Source organism: Mustela lutreola, chromosome 3 (assembly GCF_030435805.1).
Source record: "Mustela lutreola isolate mMusLut2 chromosome 3, mMusLut2.pri, whole genome shotgun sequence".
NCBI lineage: Eukaryota > Metazoa > Chordata > Mammalia > Carnivora > Mustelidae > Mustela > Mustela lutreola.
In genome coordinates this window covers 161,740,801-161,755,330 of record NC_081292.1, presented here as the reverse complement: position 1 = coordinate 161,755,330, position 14,530 = coordinate 161,740,801, and the positions used below count along the sequence as shown (strand labels likewise).

Below are 14,530 nucleotides of genomic sequence, written 5' to 3'. Positions count from 1 at the left end.
GCCAGCAGCTAGGCAAGAAGTCCTTTCTTTTCCAAAGGAATACACAGTGATGTTAGATCTTGAAGATAGTATTATGGCCACATATTAGCAGGATGTGTATGAAGCTCTGTTTCTGGTATATGGCTTGGAATGGTTCAGGATGCATCAGTGCTAATATCAACAGAAATAGAGGCAGGATGACAGCCATGAACCCTAAGCCAAGGTAAATGACTTATGCAGATACAATCCCATAAAAGTCCCATACGAATCCACTGGGCTACCCAGGCATTGCCAAATTTCAATTTCACAGCACCGCTAGGAAACACACTGTCTCCCATTCTCTAGTCCCACCATTACATCATATTGAACCTTCAAGGTGTGACCAGGGCATTAGAGCGGCTAATAATGAATATTAGTGCCCCCCCCTTCAAACCCCATCTTAATGAGGAGACCACTCACATAACTGCTCATGTATCGGGTGTCTTTGGCATGTCTGAAGTGAGGGGTGTCACCTGGAAGCCTATATCCAGTAGGCAGAGAGCGCCGGCCAGCATCTCGGTACAGACCCTGCCAGAAGGAGGAAAAGTGGGTTAATCACATCTACATCAAATAACTTATCTAAGTTAAACAAGTCACATGCAGCTCACGTTAGATTTTCAGTTAGATACATCCTGTCCTTATGTTCACTATACTGATTTCAGGAAGAAATTAAGTAAGTTTTCTAAGGGTCAGGCAACGAATCAATTTTTCTCTTAACCTGTTTTTGAGAGAGAGAGCAATGAGTGAAGGGGCTCATAGGAAATAATTCTTCTATGTTTTGAATGTATATATTCCCAGTTAGCTGCATGGTATCTAGGAAGAAAATGGGAAAAGTAGAGAAAACAGGTAGTCAGGGTTGCCTCTGCCATTAACCCCCCCCTCACCCTTTGGAGATATCCACGTCATTACCAATCCCTGAGAGAATCATGGTTATAAGGCACATCTTTGGAATGCCATCCTCCCCATAAACACAGTGTCCTGATGTCAGGCTGGGAAAAGGTCAGGATACTCTTATTCCTGGCAGAAGGGGGAAAGAAGTTTCTGACTATGACCTTAAATAGTCTGTTTTTTTTGGGGAGAGCTCCAGGAGTAGGAATAGTATTTGAAATATTAAAAATAAATTAAAACCAAATTACTTTTAACATTCAATGTAGGAGACTAACATCGAAGGTTGAGACCAAAGTAGCATGACCAGATGACACAGACTAGGAATATGAAATATGTGAGTGGAATCCAGTTTCCTTCTCTTCTGAATTCCAACAGTAACTTCTAGCCCTCTCTCTCATTGTTAGTAGTCTTTTGTGCTTATATGCCTTGCCTTTATCATCTTGGTTTTGAGTTTTTTTGAGCCAGAGATAGGGGGTTGCCTTTCTTCACTGTGTCTTGTAAACACTACTCTTAAAAAGCCCATTTCTTGCTTGGTATAAAGATCCTGCCAGCCAAGAGGGAAGACAGACTATGCTTCTTTCTTTGACTTTTTTAAACTCATGGGAATGGAAGAGCATTTACAATGGACAAGTTCCGGCTGAGATAATGCCCAGGCCAAAGCGGTTTCCATGGAAGCCAGCGGCCTGGCCCTTGTAGGCTGCCTCTTGGAGTTCTGCTGGGCACCGCGTTAGGTTCGCACTGCTCACCTCACTCTGGAGCTTGTAGGCATGAAGGGCCCGCTCCAGATCCACAGTTTTCGTTGTTGGAGCCACTTTGCCCCTGACACTGTGCACATAGTCATGGTGGTAAACAGCCTGTGTGCAGAGAGAAGAGGAGTCAGTTGGTTTTCCCAGCAGCACTGCTGGGAAGAAGCAAAATAAATGGAAACCCAGTCTCTCTTAAATAAAATAAAATCATAATAAGTAGCCTTCTTCCCTCTGGCCAGAGAAATCTGATCTATTATTGGTCTTACCAGTGGGACCACAACCAGCGTGTGGACCCCCTCACGGAGAGTGATGGGGAAGACACCGCTGAGGCAGGGGAGGAAGAGCGGGCATTTTACCACTGTAAGTTTCAAAATAAGTAGGCTTGAACATTCTAACTCACTGGTAGCAAGCCCTGTTTACTAATTAACCTGCGGGGTTAGTTTAAAAAAAAAAAAGAGAAAAAATGCAGCTTTGCGGGCTGCTTTGGGCCGGTCCTGCCCGCACGGCGTCAGACACGACAGCAGAATGGCGCCCGCAGCGCACACAGAAGCACGTGGAGGCACAGCTGGGCCGGCTCCGCCCACGCCGCGCGGACGATGTGCAGTAGAGGCCGGACCCCGCCCCCTCCCTCACTTGGAGCCTGTCCCCTCACTCTACCACAGTCCGCTCTAGTTGCTCAGCAGGCTTCCGCAGCTGGACAGAACTGTTGCTCTTGACACAAGGATACAAAATGCAACTTTAAAGCAAAAAGCTCTCAGACACCGAGGATTCCATACAGTGAGGCTGCTGACACTGCCACCCTGGGGACTGATTGAACGCGCCAGGCTTTTAGCAAACAAGAACAGACTCTCTAAGGCGCAACTCTGGTCTCCCAGTTACAAAAGGCCACTTTTTTTTTTTTTTTTTTTTTTTTGGGCCACGGTGGCCCCATCTTTATTACTGTCCGCATGACTTCCCTGGAGGCACTCACATCACTTAGTTGTTTCCCACTTTTGACAGCCTGCACGTAGACTGGAGTATCAGTGACCAGCTTGTAGTCATTCCTCGTTTTCTGCGCATGAGATTTGTACTTGATCTGCGGAGAGGAATAAATTAAGCCTGTGTTAGATGGTTCACTGTATGAGAAACTGCCGCTTTCACAGAGAGTCGTGTTCCTTTTAACTCAAGACATTTACTTTCATTAGCACTTAATCAACCAGGAGGCATTTGAATTTTATGATAATCTGCATAATTAATGCTTACAGTCATATGGAGCTTCCAGAGCATTCTAGCAGGTGAGGAACATTTAAGCTTTTTTTTTTTTTTTTTTACTGAAATCTTGTACAGCATTAATTTGCTCAGCAAAGCCTCCCTTTTTTAAAAAAAGATTTTATTTATTTGACAGAGACATAGCGAGAGGGAACAGAAGCAGGGGAATGGACACAGAGGGAGACGCAGGCTTCCTGCAGAGCAGGGAGCCTGATTCGGGGCTCGATCCCAGGACCCTGGAATCATGATCTGAGCTAAAGGCAGATGTTGAACGACTGAGCCACCCAGGCACCCCAAATTCTCTCTTTATAAACAGATCCTGTATATAAGCATCACAAACACCTCACAAATGGAATTTTCCTAATATGAGAGTTATGGGTTTGATATATCTGAAATAATCCAAATGTAGACAGAAGAGCCAGGGGTCCTTTCTTCATGAGAGGACAATAGGACAGCTTAACTGCTTTGCTTAATAGGAAAGCTACACGCATTACTGAGAAATGGGTGTTCTCTGCTCCTTGGCATCTTTCTCCAGCTCTGCCACCCTCAACACCACTTAAGACATAGCTGGTCTGTGACAATGTCCGTAACTCTCCCTTTGACTAGACTATGTAGAAAAAAAGAAATATATTAGAAAAGAAAAAAAAAAAAAACTAAAAAACCAGGCAAACTCACATCGTTCCGTAGATCATAAGCATGTTTGGCGTGAAGAATTTCAGGAGTGTCCCAGACATAGCAACCAATGCCTTTTAGCCAGTTAAGGTCATCCTTGTACACAATCTAAAGGATTGTAGCAGATATATGGAATCAGGGAAAAAAAAAAGTGACACTAACTTAAACACCAAAAATATGGACACCCTCTGGATCCAGGATGACTTTATGGAATGAACATCAAGAGGCATCATGTGATGAGGCTCAGGATGCCAGGGAAACAGTGGCCCACAGAGCCCTGCTTTGAGGGACAGACCCATGGGTGCAGAGGAAAGCAATCCCAGGAGAAGGAGGTGAAGACACAAGTGAGTCTGCTTCCCTTCAGGATGGCTGTGCGAGGCCAGGGAGGGGGACCTTCATGAGCAGTAGACTTACATCGCTGATCTGATCCGTGACTTTCCTGACGTGGCTGTTGACTTGCAAGTCAGGGTGGCAAATCCACTCATGGAGATGGAGGCGGTAGTCAATCTCACTGACTTTCTTCTGAGAATCCTTAGCAGTAACCATCTCAACCATGTCAGGCACAGTGTGGATTTTCATCTTGTTCTTTTCATAAACTGATCTGTAGAGGCGCTGTGAAGATAAAATAACATGCCAATTACACAGGGAATTGTGCAAGGTATCATGGCAATAAACGCCTTTCTTATGCCCTGGAGGAGTCAGGGTAAATGACTACAGCCATCAGGTGTTACCTGGAATTTTCTGACACTTTCTATAGATTCATGGGGGTGGGGTAAACAGCATGTGCTGAAATGACACTTGCTTCTTCACATATGTACAGTCAGGGCCATGGGCATGACTAGGCAATGTTCTGATTTATGACAGATGGCTATACTGCCTGGCCTTGATTTGAAGTAAGGCCTTCGGGATTACTTACATCAATGTTAAACTTGCCGACTCTCAGGCAGCGTGCTGTATTTGGATCATCCTCAACACTTTTTGGTAAAGTATAAAGAGCTTTGAATTTCTCATATTCTTCTCGATATTTGATCTACATAGAAAAAGTACAAAGGAAGGAAAAAGTTATTTTAGTTACTATTTTAAAAATGTCTATACCCATACTTGTACTACTATTGCTGCTACACCTAACTTATTTTACAGATTATGTAATTTTTAAATAATCTCTTCCAGGATAATGATTTTGCTTTTCTTAACCATGAATAAAAGATAAAAAATGTGATCAAGAATTTCTTTGTTTTTAGTGACTGACAAGCCTAATGCTAAAGAGACACAGTCCTTGAATTTCAGAGTTTATAAAGTTTTCAAAAAATATATTGTAACCAATGTTTATGGGGAAACTAACTTTTGCTTCTTAAGCCATATTGCCTATGAATTAATGCTCCAGGATTTCATGAACTAGGAGAGAAGCCTCTTAAAAAGACTAAAATCCAAACTCCTAGTACATGACAAAAGAACAATCCTCATTACTTAGAGGCCCACATCTTAGTTAAGGGGAAAAAAAGGAAGATAGGAGTATTTGTGTCAGAATTGCAGTGAAGCTCTTTGCTAACTGGAAATCAACCAAAATTCCCAACAGAATTTCCTAGAATATTAGTTCACGTGCTCCTTACATCTAAACCATTCCTCAATTATAAAGAAGATAGTATTCAAAGGCACCTTTTTTTTTTTTAAAGGAAAAAAAAAAAAACCACTGTTGCAATTCTTTTAAAGAATTATGCCCCATCCTGTTTCAAAAACAAGTTGCTGAAAATTCTGCTTCTATAGTTTTTTTCATGACTAAAGGAGAAAATCTCTGATGAGCTTTCTGAGTTCTATACACAAAACTTTTCTTCCCAAGTGAAATTTGTCCCTTTGGGCTACTCTGTTTGCAGTCCTCCAAACAGACTTGGGTCTGGGCAAAATCACATATATTAGTTTTTCCTCCAGGTAGAAATTAAATTAATTCCATATATATTTAACACAAATTAAATTAATTCCACATATTGTCTAACAAAGTCTTTTCCTAAATATGCATCTCTAGGCCTATTAGGAAGAAGTGAAATCAAGTTATTGAATCACTAGCATTTAAATGAATAGAACCGAATTGAAATGATATACTGTATTGCCATTAGGTAGCAGCACATAGTCTTCTGTAAAACACTGTCAGAAGGAACTCACGTAAACTTCAGCTGTCTGTGAACTCGCAACATAAAATAAATTTCTCACTGTGGGTTGTGGTAGAAAAAGAGATCTACAGTGCTATGTGAAATTCACAATTAATTTACAATTATGAATTAATTCACATTTAAGAGGTAGAAGTTTCTAAAAGAGGTTATCTTTCTAAAAGGAAATGGCTTATCAGGACTGCAATGAAGGTTATAGGGAATTTTACAATTAAAGGCTTTACTTAATATTTTAGGCATAAAGGGTTAAAGTTCCTACAACTTAATATTGTATCTAAATATCGCATGTAATTTAAGATTTTCTTTTATAATATATATAAACATATATATAACACGTGAATTAGCCAGAAAGATACTAGGAGCAGAGAACAGGGGAAGTCAGAGGGTGGGTGGGAGGTTATCACCTTTGCACTTGACTTACATTGCTGGCCAGGTGCTTCTGGTTCTTGGCATGTGTCAGGGACATGGTGCTGGTAGGCAAGATGTAGCTGGTGGCTTTCACTTTATCCCAAGCCTCCTTGTACAGGTTCTGTAGGGGTTAAAAATTATCTTGTGAATACGGAAAAATGCATTCTGGTTGGCTCTTGAGGGGATCCTTCCTGTATCTGCCTTTTTCAGACACTCCTTAACACCTCATGATCTTCATACTCAGTAGGATCCAAGTACCCCTCAGTGAATAACAGGTTTAATGCCATGACTGTAATTCCACACTCCATTATTTTGTTCTCTACCGTAGTACTTATCACTGTTTGGCAGTTATCATGGGGTGATAAAGAACTTTTCTATATTTTGACCGCTGCAGTGACTACATGATTATGTATTTGTAAAGCCATAGTACACACACCACAGGGAGTGACTTTTACTGTACATAAATTAAAACAGTTTTTGATTCATTTCCCATAAGTCTAGGAAATTCTGAAGGATGAAAACCACTACTAAAATCTATTTATCCTTTCCTAGTTTTTTGTAGCTAGTGGGAGCTCAAAAAATATTCTCACTCCTAGGTATTTATTTACTCAAGAGAAATGAAAACTTACATATACACAAAAACCTATACTCAAATGTATATAGCAGCTCTATTCATAATTGTCAAAAACTAGAAACAACTCAGATGTCCTTTGACCTTGAATGGATCAACAATTGTGGTACATTCATGCAGCGGAATACTATTCTGCAATAAGAACAATAAACTACTAGTTTGTATGGCAATGTGTGTGTAGTGCATGCATTTTGCTAAGAGAAAGAGCCAGACCTGATAGCTACATCCTTCGTAATTTCATCTACATGACATTCTGGAAAAGGTTTTTATTTTTTTTTTTTATTTTTATTTTTTAAAGATTTTATTTATTTATTTAACAGACAGAGATCACAAGTAGACAGAGAAGCAGGCAGAGAGAGAGGAAGGGAAGCAGGCCCCCTGCTGAGCAGAGAGCCCGATGTGGGACTCGATCACAGGACCTTGAGATCATGACCTGAGCTGAAGGCAGCGGCTCAACCCACTGAGCCACCCAGGCGCCCTGGAAAAGGTTTTTAAAAGTTGTGTTTTTTTGTTGTTTGTTTGTTTGTTGTTTTAACTGGTGCAGACAATATCTCTATGGATGTCTAGGGAGAGAAGGGAAGCAAGAGGCAAATTTTGAGGCGATAGAGAGGTTTTCAGTATTTTCATTGTGATGGTGAATACATGACTCTTTGCATTTGTTAAAAGCCAGAGAGGCACCTTGGTGGCTCAGTTGTTAAGCATCTGTCTTTGCCTCAGGTCATGATCCCAGGGTCATGATCCTGGGTCATGATCCCAGGGTCATGGGATTGAGGCCAGCATTGGGCTCCCTGCTTGCTGGGAAGACTACTTCTTCCTCCCCCACTCCCCCTGCTTGTGTTCCCCCCCCCCCCCCACTGTGTTTCTCTCTGTCAAATAAATAAATAAAATCTAAAAAAAAAAAAAAAAAAAAAAAGCCATAGTACTTCGCCTGCCTGGATGTCTTGGTGGGTTCAGCATCTGCCTTCAGCTCAGGTCCTGATGAGCCCTGAGGGGGAGGGTGGGGTCCCTGCTCAGCTGGAAGTCTGCTTCTCCCTCTTCCTTTGCCCCTACTCCACAGATGCTATCTCATTCTTTCTCTCTCTCATATAAAATCTTTTTAAAAATATTTACTTATTTAACAGAGAGATAGAGCACAAGCAGGGGTAACAGCAGGTAGAGGGGGAAGCAGACTCCCCACTGAGCGGGAGCCTGAGCTTAACCTAGGGAGCCACACAGATGCCACTAAATAAAATCTTAAAAAAAAAAAAAAAGAAAGAAAGAAAGCCATAGGGGCTTTACAGAGAATTCTAGTAGAGAATTGCTGGAATTCTCTACTATTTTTGCAATTTTTCTGTAAATCTAAAATGCTTTAAAAATGAAGTTTGAAAAATGTTTGTTGAATTAACCAGTTCAGAGGAGGAAAAAAAGGAGTGTCTTTGTAGGCTGTAAGCCAGTGGCCCCTGGCAAAGCCAGGCAAGGACGAGCTCAGGGTCAGTGTAGCATAGCTTCAACCCTACCCGCCTGCCGTAAGGGAACAGCAACTGAGTTTGTTCAACTGCTGGAGATGGTGCAATACTCCACTTGGGCTGGCTCAACTGGGACTAGGACTACTGGTAGGATAAAGGAGGAATCGGAAGGTTCCTGAAAAAACTGGAAAAACCTTTGGGGGTAAGGTGCCTATCCCAACTATTCCCTATCGTCTCTGAAGGAGAATAAAGACAAAGATGAAAAAAGGAACTCACGCTGCTATAAAGACTCTTCAGGTTCTTGGTTCTGTCGTAATCCACTGTTTCTAGAACAGTCGTGTATTTGTCCTTAATCTGATGGTAATTTTCTTTATATTTCACCTACACACACAAAAGATGGGTTATTCTTTCCTGCTCTTCGCAAGTGCGTAGAGCTAACAAGGACTCATCCTGAAAGAGCAGTATAAGGAAGACACACCTCACTGGCGTTGATGCCACTTTGAAGAGCAGTCACGTAAAGTGGGGTGTCCGTGACCAGGTTGTAGTTTTGCAGATTTTCTTTCCCTGCTGCCGTGTATTGCAGCTGTAAAGAAAAACAAGTCACCGGAAATGGTAAAATACAGGCCTGCCGTCAGCCTGGGCGGTTTGTGCCAACTTAGGTGGGCCTTTATTTACTTCTGGGCTTCTGCTTTAATAGTAACAGAGAAGCTGTCATTCTACATTCCTGCCGGCTCTGGATGGTTGTCAACATGAATACCTTGTCTCGACCCACAGTGGGGGCTGGCTCTTTGTCAGGTCCTCATCTTCATTTTGTTGTCTTTTCCATGCACGCACCCCATCCCTGACTGCGGTCCCTCAGGCTCAATATTCCCCTAACCTGCCCTGTCAGAGCCCAACCACATGCCGGGAAATTTTCCAAATACCTAGTTTTTACTTCAGAACTTATCTACCTAAGGTCCAAGCATGCATTTGCATTTTACTCCCTGCAAGTTAACCTTATCAACTTCAGCATAGCTGCTTGAGAGTGGTTCACTATGAAAACACCTCTCAGAAAGCTTTCTGTGAGAGACATCAAATACTTCAACCCCAGGAGAGACTAAAACTGAGAGGGCCCAATGCTACAGCAGGTCACCAGGAGAGGTTTTATTGGGCAGGGGGCCTTTGGTCGCCTTGGATCCTATAACTTTTTCTGCCTGGCACAGGACTGGCCTGGCTGTCACCCCACAGAGAATACCACGGATTCCACTGATCCACAGGGAGCCAATCCTTCCAGGAAGAGCTCACCTGACTCTGGAGGTCATATGCTTTCTTGGCGTGGAGGATCTGAGGTGTATCCCAAACGTAGCATCCAATGCCTTTCAGCCAATTCAAGTCATCCTTATACACATTCTGAAAGAAAGAAGGGATGATAAAAGGTGACAGGGACTCACTGAATTTATAACTGGGCATTTTGATAATTTCCTATCAGCTGTTGGCTGTGCTCAGTGCTTAGTGGTCATAGGGTGGGCCTCTCAATAGCTGGAGGCCTGTAATGCCCTGACCTAAAGGAGTTTAGGAGGAGAGGAATAGCTAAGTGTATGCCTGTGTGAAAACAAGCTAAATATTTAACACAGGGGTCATTGGTGTAAGGTCTTCTTACACCAAAAAGTGGTTACTCATGTCACTGTTCTAAAAAGCAGCAAAATTTATGAATACGGGGACGAATGGAACATGGAGGGCATGGTCAAATGAAGCCTGTAACTAAGTCAAGCTGCAGAAAGGGCATCATACATCACTCAAGATTTCCTGAGCATTGCGGGCCCGTATAACGCTGGGTTCTTCCGGGAGAGACGTCCACTGATGGAAGAAGTGTTGGTATTCCAGGTCACTGAGGATGTACTGGCAGTGTTTAGCCAGTACGTGATTCATCATATCAATGGGGATGTGAACATTGGCTTTGGTGTCCTCGTAATCTCTTCTGTAGTTCAACTAAAGAGTCATAGTTTTAACGACAAAAAGAAGAAAGGGATTCAAATGTTAATTATACAGACTGATCTCTTTTTGAGTCTTAGCTCTGGTATAGATCAGTACCTTTAGAATAAACAAAGATACCTGAATATGTTCTTCTTTTTCAATGTCCCATCCTTTCATAACACAGGGGTAAATAGTTACCTCGTTGCTTTCTCCTTTTTCCAAACATAGATACCTCACTGTGGGTTAGTGGAGGAGGAAGGGAAAGGGAGGAAGCCCAGGGCTAGCAAAGGTACACAAAGCTAACTTGAAGGAGTGGGGATAAATCTCAGGAAGGAGTCCATGCCTCTCTCAGCTAAAGAACATGTTACAAACATGCAGACTAACAGTACACTTAAGGGCCAAATCCTCTATGAAAGTGAGCTTTGCTTACCACACTCCTCATCTTTTGGAAATCCAGACAGTGAACCACACCAGGGAACTCACTGATTTCTTTTCCAGCCAGGTAGTGGCCCTTCTGCTTCTCATAGGTCTCTTTGTATTTAAGCTGTGAAGTAGGTACAGCATTGAGAATCACTGGGATTTTCTAACCAGCTCGCCAAGGAAGACTCTTAGACCCATGAGAGGAGAAACTGCTACTGACCTCACTGTTCACGTAGTCAGCATGCTTGGCTCCAACAATAGGAATGTAACGTTCATCCAAGGTATATCCGTAGGCCTTGGTTCCTTCCCATGCCCCTTTATACAGTATCTGGAATAAAGAAATATGTTGTCAACAAAAGTTTGTGGTCAACTTCCTTCAGATATTGCTAAAAAGAAAATGGTAAAACCACAACAAAATACTTACGTTGAAAGGCAAAGCTTATACCTTTATTAGAGCCATTATTGTGTCTACCTACTAAGGGTTTACTGCAAATTAAATCTACAGGCACTGAGGCATTTTATAACCAAGTCTAATGATATTTATAGTTCTAATAAAAGTAAAAATAAATGTTCACATAGGGAATCACCAAAAATTGTTTTCCACGGGGCATACACATATACACACGCTTCATACACACACATCATCCTTTGACTTAGATGAATTAAAATTTGGAGGGGAAGTCTTCCATTTGCTGGTTGGAGATATTCATACATGACTGCCAAAGAAAGACCAGCCTTTCCTCTCTTTTTCCTGTTTGCAGGTGCTCAGTCCTACCTACGCCTAGAGCTGCTATAAGTCCTGATACATTATTATCTATTTACTTGAATGTCTGTGCCTCTCATTTACATGGGCTCCTGACAGGCTTGTCTTATTAAACTTTAGCACCTTGGTGCTTTCTACAATGCCTGGCACATCACAGGAGCTCAAAAAAATACCAGCTGAATAAATGCTATTTCTAATACACAAGACAAGTTTATTTCTAATAAACAAGACTAAATATAATAATCTTATAAATTCAGTTGTTCACAAAATCAGCAAAAGATATGAATACTGACAAGAGCTTAAAATTAAGAATTGAGTTGTAAATCACATAAAATAAAACTTACAGTACTATAGAGCTTTCCCATGTCTTTGGAGTGGGTGATATACGGTGTATCTGGAGAAAATGTATACTTGCCCTTTATTCTTTTATTAAATGTTTCTTTGTATTTTATCTAAGGAGAGAAAACAAGACAAAACCAAACAAAACCTCTGGTTAATATAAATGTATATTTAAAGTTTCATAGTTTCTACCTAGCAAGATAATAATCAGTCTACATTTAGAGATTAAAAACTAAGGAACTGGTTGGATTTCAGTTCATTTTACCTAATAATTTGGACAAGAATATAGATATTTTCTGTAAGTGAGTACAGTATACTTCCTACTAGTGACTTTTAAGACATTCCCACCAAAGACAGTCTCATAGTTTCCCATCCCATTGTCCATTTTCTTACAAGCAGTTACCTGGAAGTAAGCAGATGTAATCAATGACAGACCACTAACTCCCCAGTCCATGCACATCATTATACATAAAACAAACTTACATCACTTTGATTGACTGAGTTAATCTTAGCCAAAACAACCGCTGGTGGGTCCACCACACTTGTAAAGTTAGGATAGTTGTCAAGAGCATCTTTCTTATATTTGATCTGTAAGGAAAAAGATGATTAAGACTGGTCTCCTTCCACTGTGTACCTGCCCCCACGCAGTAGGCAAGGGGGCCAGGCTTTAGGTCAGAACAGGCTTTGTGTACCTGGTTCACCATTTCCTGGTTCTTGGTAACCCTCACATAGTCCACAGAATCCAAGGGTATCCAGCCAATGCCACGGAGCCACTCCAGGTCAGCTTTGTAGACATTCTGAGAGTAGGAAGAGAGATACAATGCTGATGTAAATGACTGACACAGGGTTGCAGATAGTAGATTAGAAGTAACTTTTTCAGGAGCTTTTTAAGGGTTTCTCTTTAGCAACTCTTGCCTCATTGATTCAGTTATGATTTCACCTGTTCACCTGAAAAATATTTCTTTTTTAAAAAAGATTTTATTTATTTGACAGAGAGATAGAGGGTACAATCAGGCAGGGTGGCAGGCAGAGGGAGAGGGAGAAGCTCAGCAGAGAGCCTGATGTGGGGCTGGATCCCAGGACCCTGGGATCACCACCTGAGCCGAAGGCAAAGGCTTAATAATTAACCCACTGAGCCACACCGGGGCCCCCTGAAAAATATTTCCTGAGCCTGTAATTATGAGTGAGGTAGTGTGCTAGGTGATTTAAGGGCTAAGTATAAATGAGTCTAGTGTAAACAGAAGTCCTTTATGAGGGGAGAGTGTAAGAGCTAGAACACCCCAGAGCTGTGGGAGTTATGGGCAGGGAGCCATTGTTTTCAGCAGTGAGCCTAAGAAAAGGTTTTACTGAGGAGGGTATAATTTTAGGTGGACTTATATTTAATTACTTAGAAATATGCAGGACATTCAGACTATATAAAGAAAGTGACATGACTAAATGCACATGTATTGTAGAGCAGGGGGACACATCCCTCCTGCCAAGCCTAGCTCTCCCCTCCACCACCTAGTGCCCGGATTCTCTCAGGCCAGCCCTCACTACCGACAGTGGAGCTGCTAATCTGATTAAAGGTCCACAACAGTCCTTCTGCCGCAGCAGCAGTGAGGTGGGATGTTCAAGTTCAGCGTCTGTGCTGCAGGCAGTCCTTGATTTCCTGCTCCCACTTGGTAATGAGAAGACCCAGCAGGGTTAGCTCCTGGGGGGCACCTGAGCATCACGTTGATGCACTGTGTTTCTGTTCCTTACCAATGGCTGGTGGCAGTTACAGGTCTTGACTCGGGCTTCACTGCAAGATGGCCTACGTCATGTTCCCTCTACCCTATATGCCTTTACCAAAAGTCTGTGTGAGGGATTCTGGGCCCTCATGTGGCTCGTCGGTACTCTGCTTCCCTTTTGCTTTGATTCCTTGCAATCAAGTCCTCCATAAATGCCTGAAGGAGTAAAACGCCTGGCCGAGCAAGAATAGGGCATTCCCGGGTCCTCGACTACACTATCCTCTAATATTGTTAAAATCCCCACTCACTCTCCATTCTCACCCCAAGCCAATTACCATTATTTTAAATCAACTGATAATTTTCCAGGCAGATGTGAGATGTTGCTGATGGCAAAGATACAAAAAAATTTTTTTTTCAATGACTTTGAAGGTTATTCAGACATACGTAGTAGGCAAAGCTGTCAGCCAGCCAGTCCCTGCTCCTGGGCTTTCTCTACTTCATATCCAGCCCTAATTCTCTTCTGGGACCAAACTCAATATTTGTCTTGAAGTTCAGAAGCTTGGTGCTTCCAGAGTGTTGCTTATAATGCTCAGAGCATACGTTTCTAGATAATTAAGAAACGAAACTCACTTACATCGCTCTGTAGGTCATAGGCCTTCCTCGCCTGGATGACATCATTTTGGTCAGGATGACATATCCACTGGTGCAGGTAATTACGGTAATCAATATCACTGACAAGCTCCTGCCCATGCTTGGCGGCCAACACCGACACCATATCAGCAGGTATATTGATCTTGGCCTTTGTTTTATGATAGTCCTCTTTGTACAGTCTGTCATTCTGAATCTGGCCAGCGTGCTCAAACCAAACCAATTTGGGATCATCTCTCATCGTCGGAACACCAACATAATGACCTCTCTGTTTTACATGCTCAGCTTTGTATTTCAGCTGGTAGGAGAAAAACAAAGACTGCATCAGTTTTGACAAGCACTCAAGGGAAAGAGGGGCTTGAAACCTCAGCAGATGCAGGCCTTCGGCATCTGCCTCTCTGAGAAGACATAATAAAAAGGACGAAAATAAGTAAGTATAAAGAAATATCAATTTAAAAATAGAAAAACTATATTAGC

General features: G+C 42.1%; 1 protein-coding gene across 20 annotated transcripts in view; it reads right to left on the bottom strand.

Annotated features, from left to right (window-relative positions):
• The window catches only part of NEB (nebulin), a 215,212-nt gene that overhangs the window by 61,641 nt on the left and 139,041 nt on the right, over positions 1-14,530 (bottom strand). For all 20 annotated transcript variants that reach the window (XM_059167362.1, XM_059167344.1, XM_059167346.1 and 17 more), the window contains exons 98-114: positions 14,040-14,351; positions 12,386-12,490; positions 12,177-12,281; positions 11,699-11,806; positions 10,812-10,919; positions 10,602-10,715; positions 9,989-10,186; positions 9,503-9,607; positions 8,697-8,801; positions 8,495-8,599; positions 6,156-6,263; positions 4,489-4,602; positions 3,987-4,184; positions 3,576-3,680; positions 2,623-2,727; positions 1,653-1,760; positions 439-546 (exon numbers count right to left, since the gene is read on the bottom strand). In XM_059167362.1, the coding sequence (XP_059023345.1) occupies positions 439-546; positions 1,653-1,760; positions 2,623-2,727; positions 3,576-3,680; positions 3,987-4,184; positions 4,489-4,602; positions 6,156-6,263; positions 8,495-8,599; positions 8,697-8,801; positions 9,503-9,607; positions 9,989-10,186; positions 10,602-10,715; positions 10,812-10,919; positions 11,699-11,806; positions 12,177-12,281; positions 12,386-12,490; positions 14,040-14,351 (2,211 nt within the window). The remainder of the gene's footprint in view (positions 1-438; positions 547-1,652; positions 1,761-2,622; positions 2,728-3,575; positions 3,681-3,986; positions 4,185-4,488; positions 4,603-6,155; positions 6,264-8,494; positions 8,600-8,696; positions 8,802-9,502; positions 9,608-9,988; positions 10,187-10,601; positions 10,716-10,811; positions 10,920-11,698; positions 11,807-12,176; positions 12,282-12,385; positions 12,491-14,039; positions 14,352-14,530) is intronic.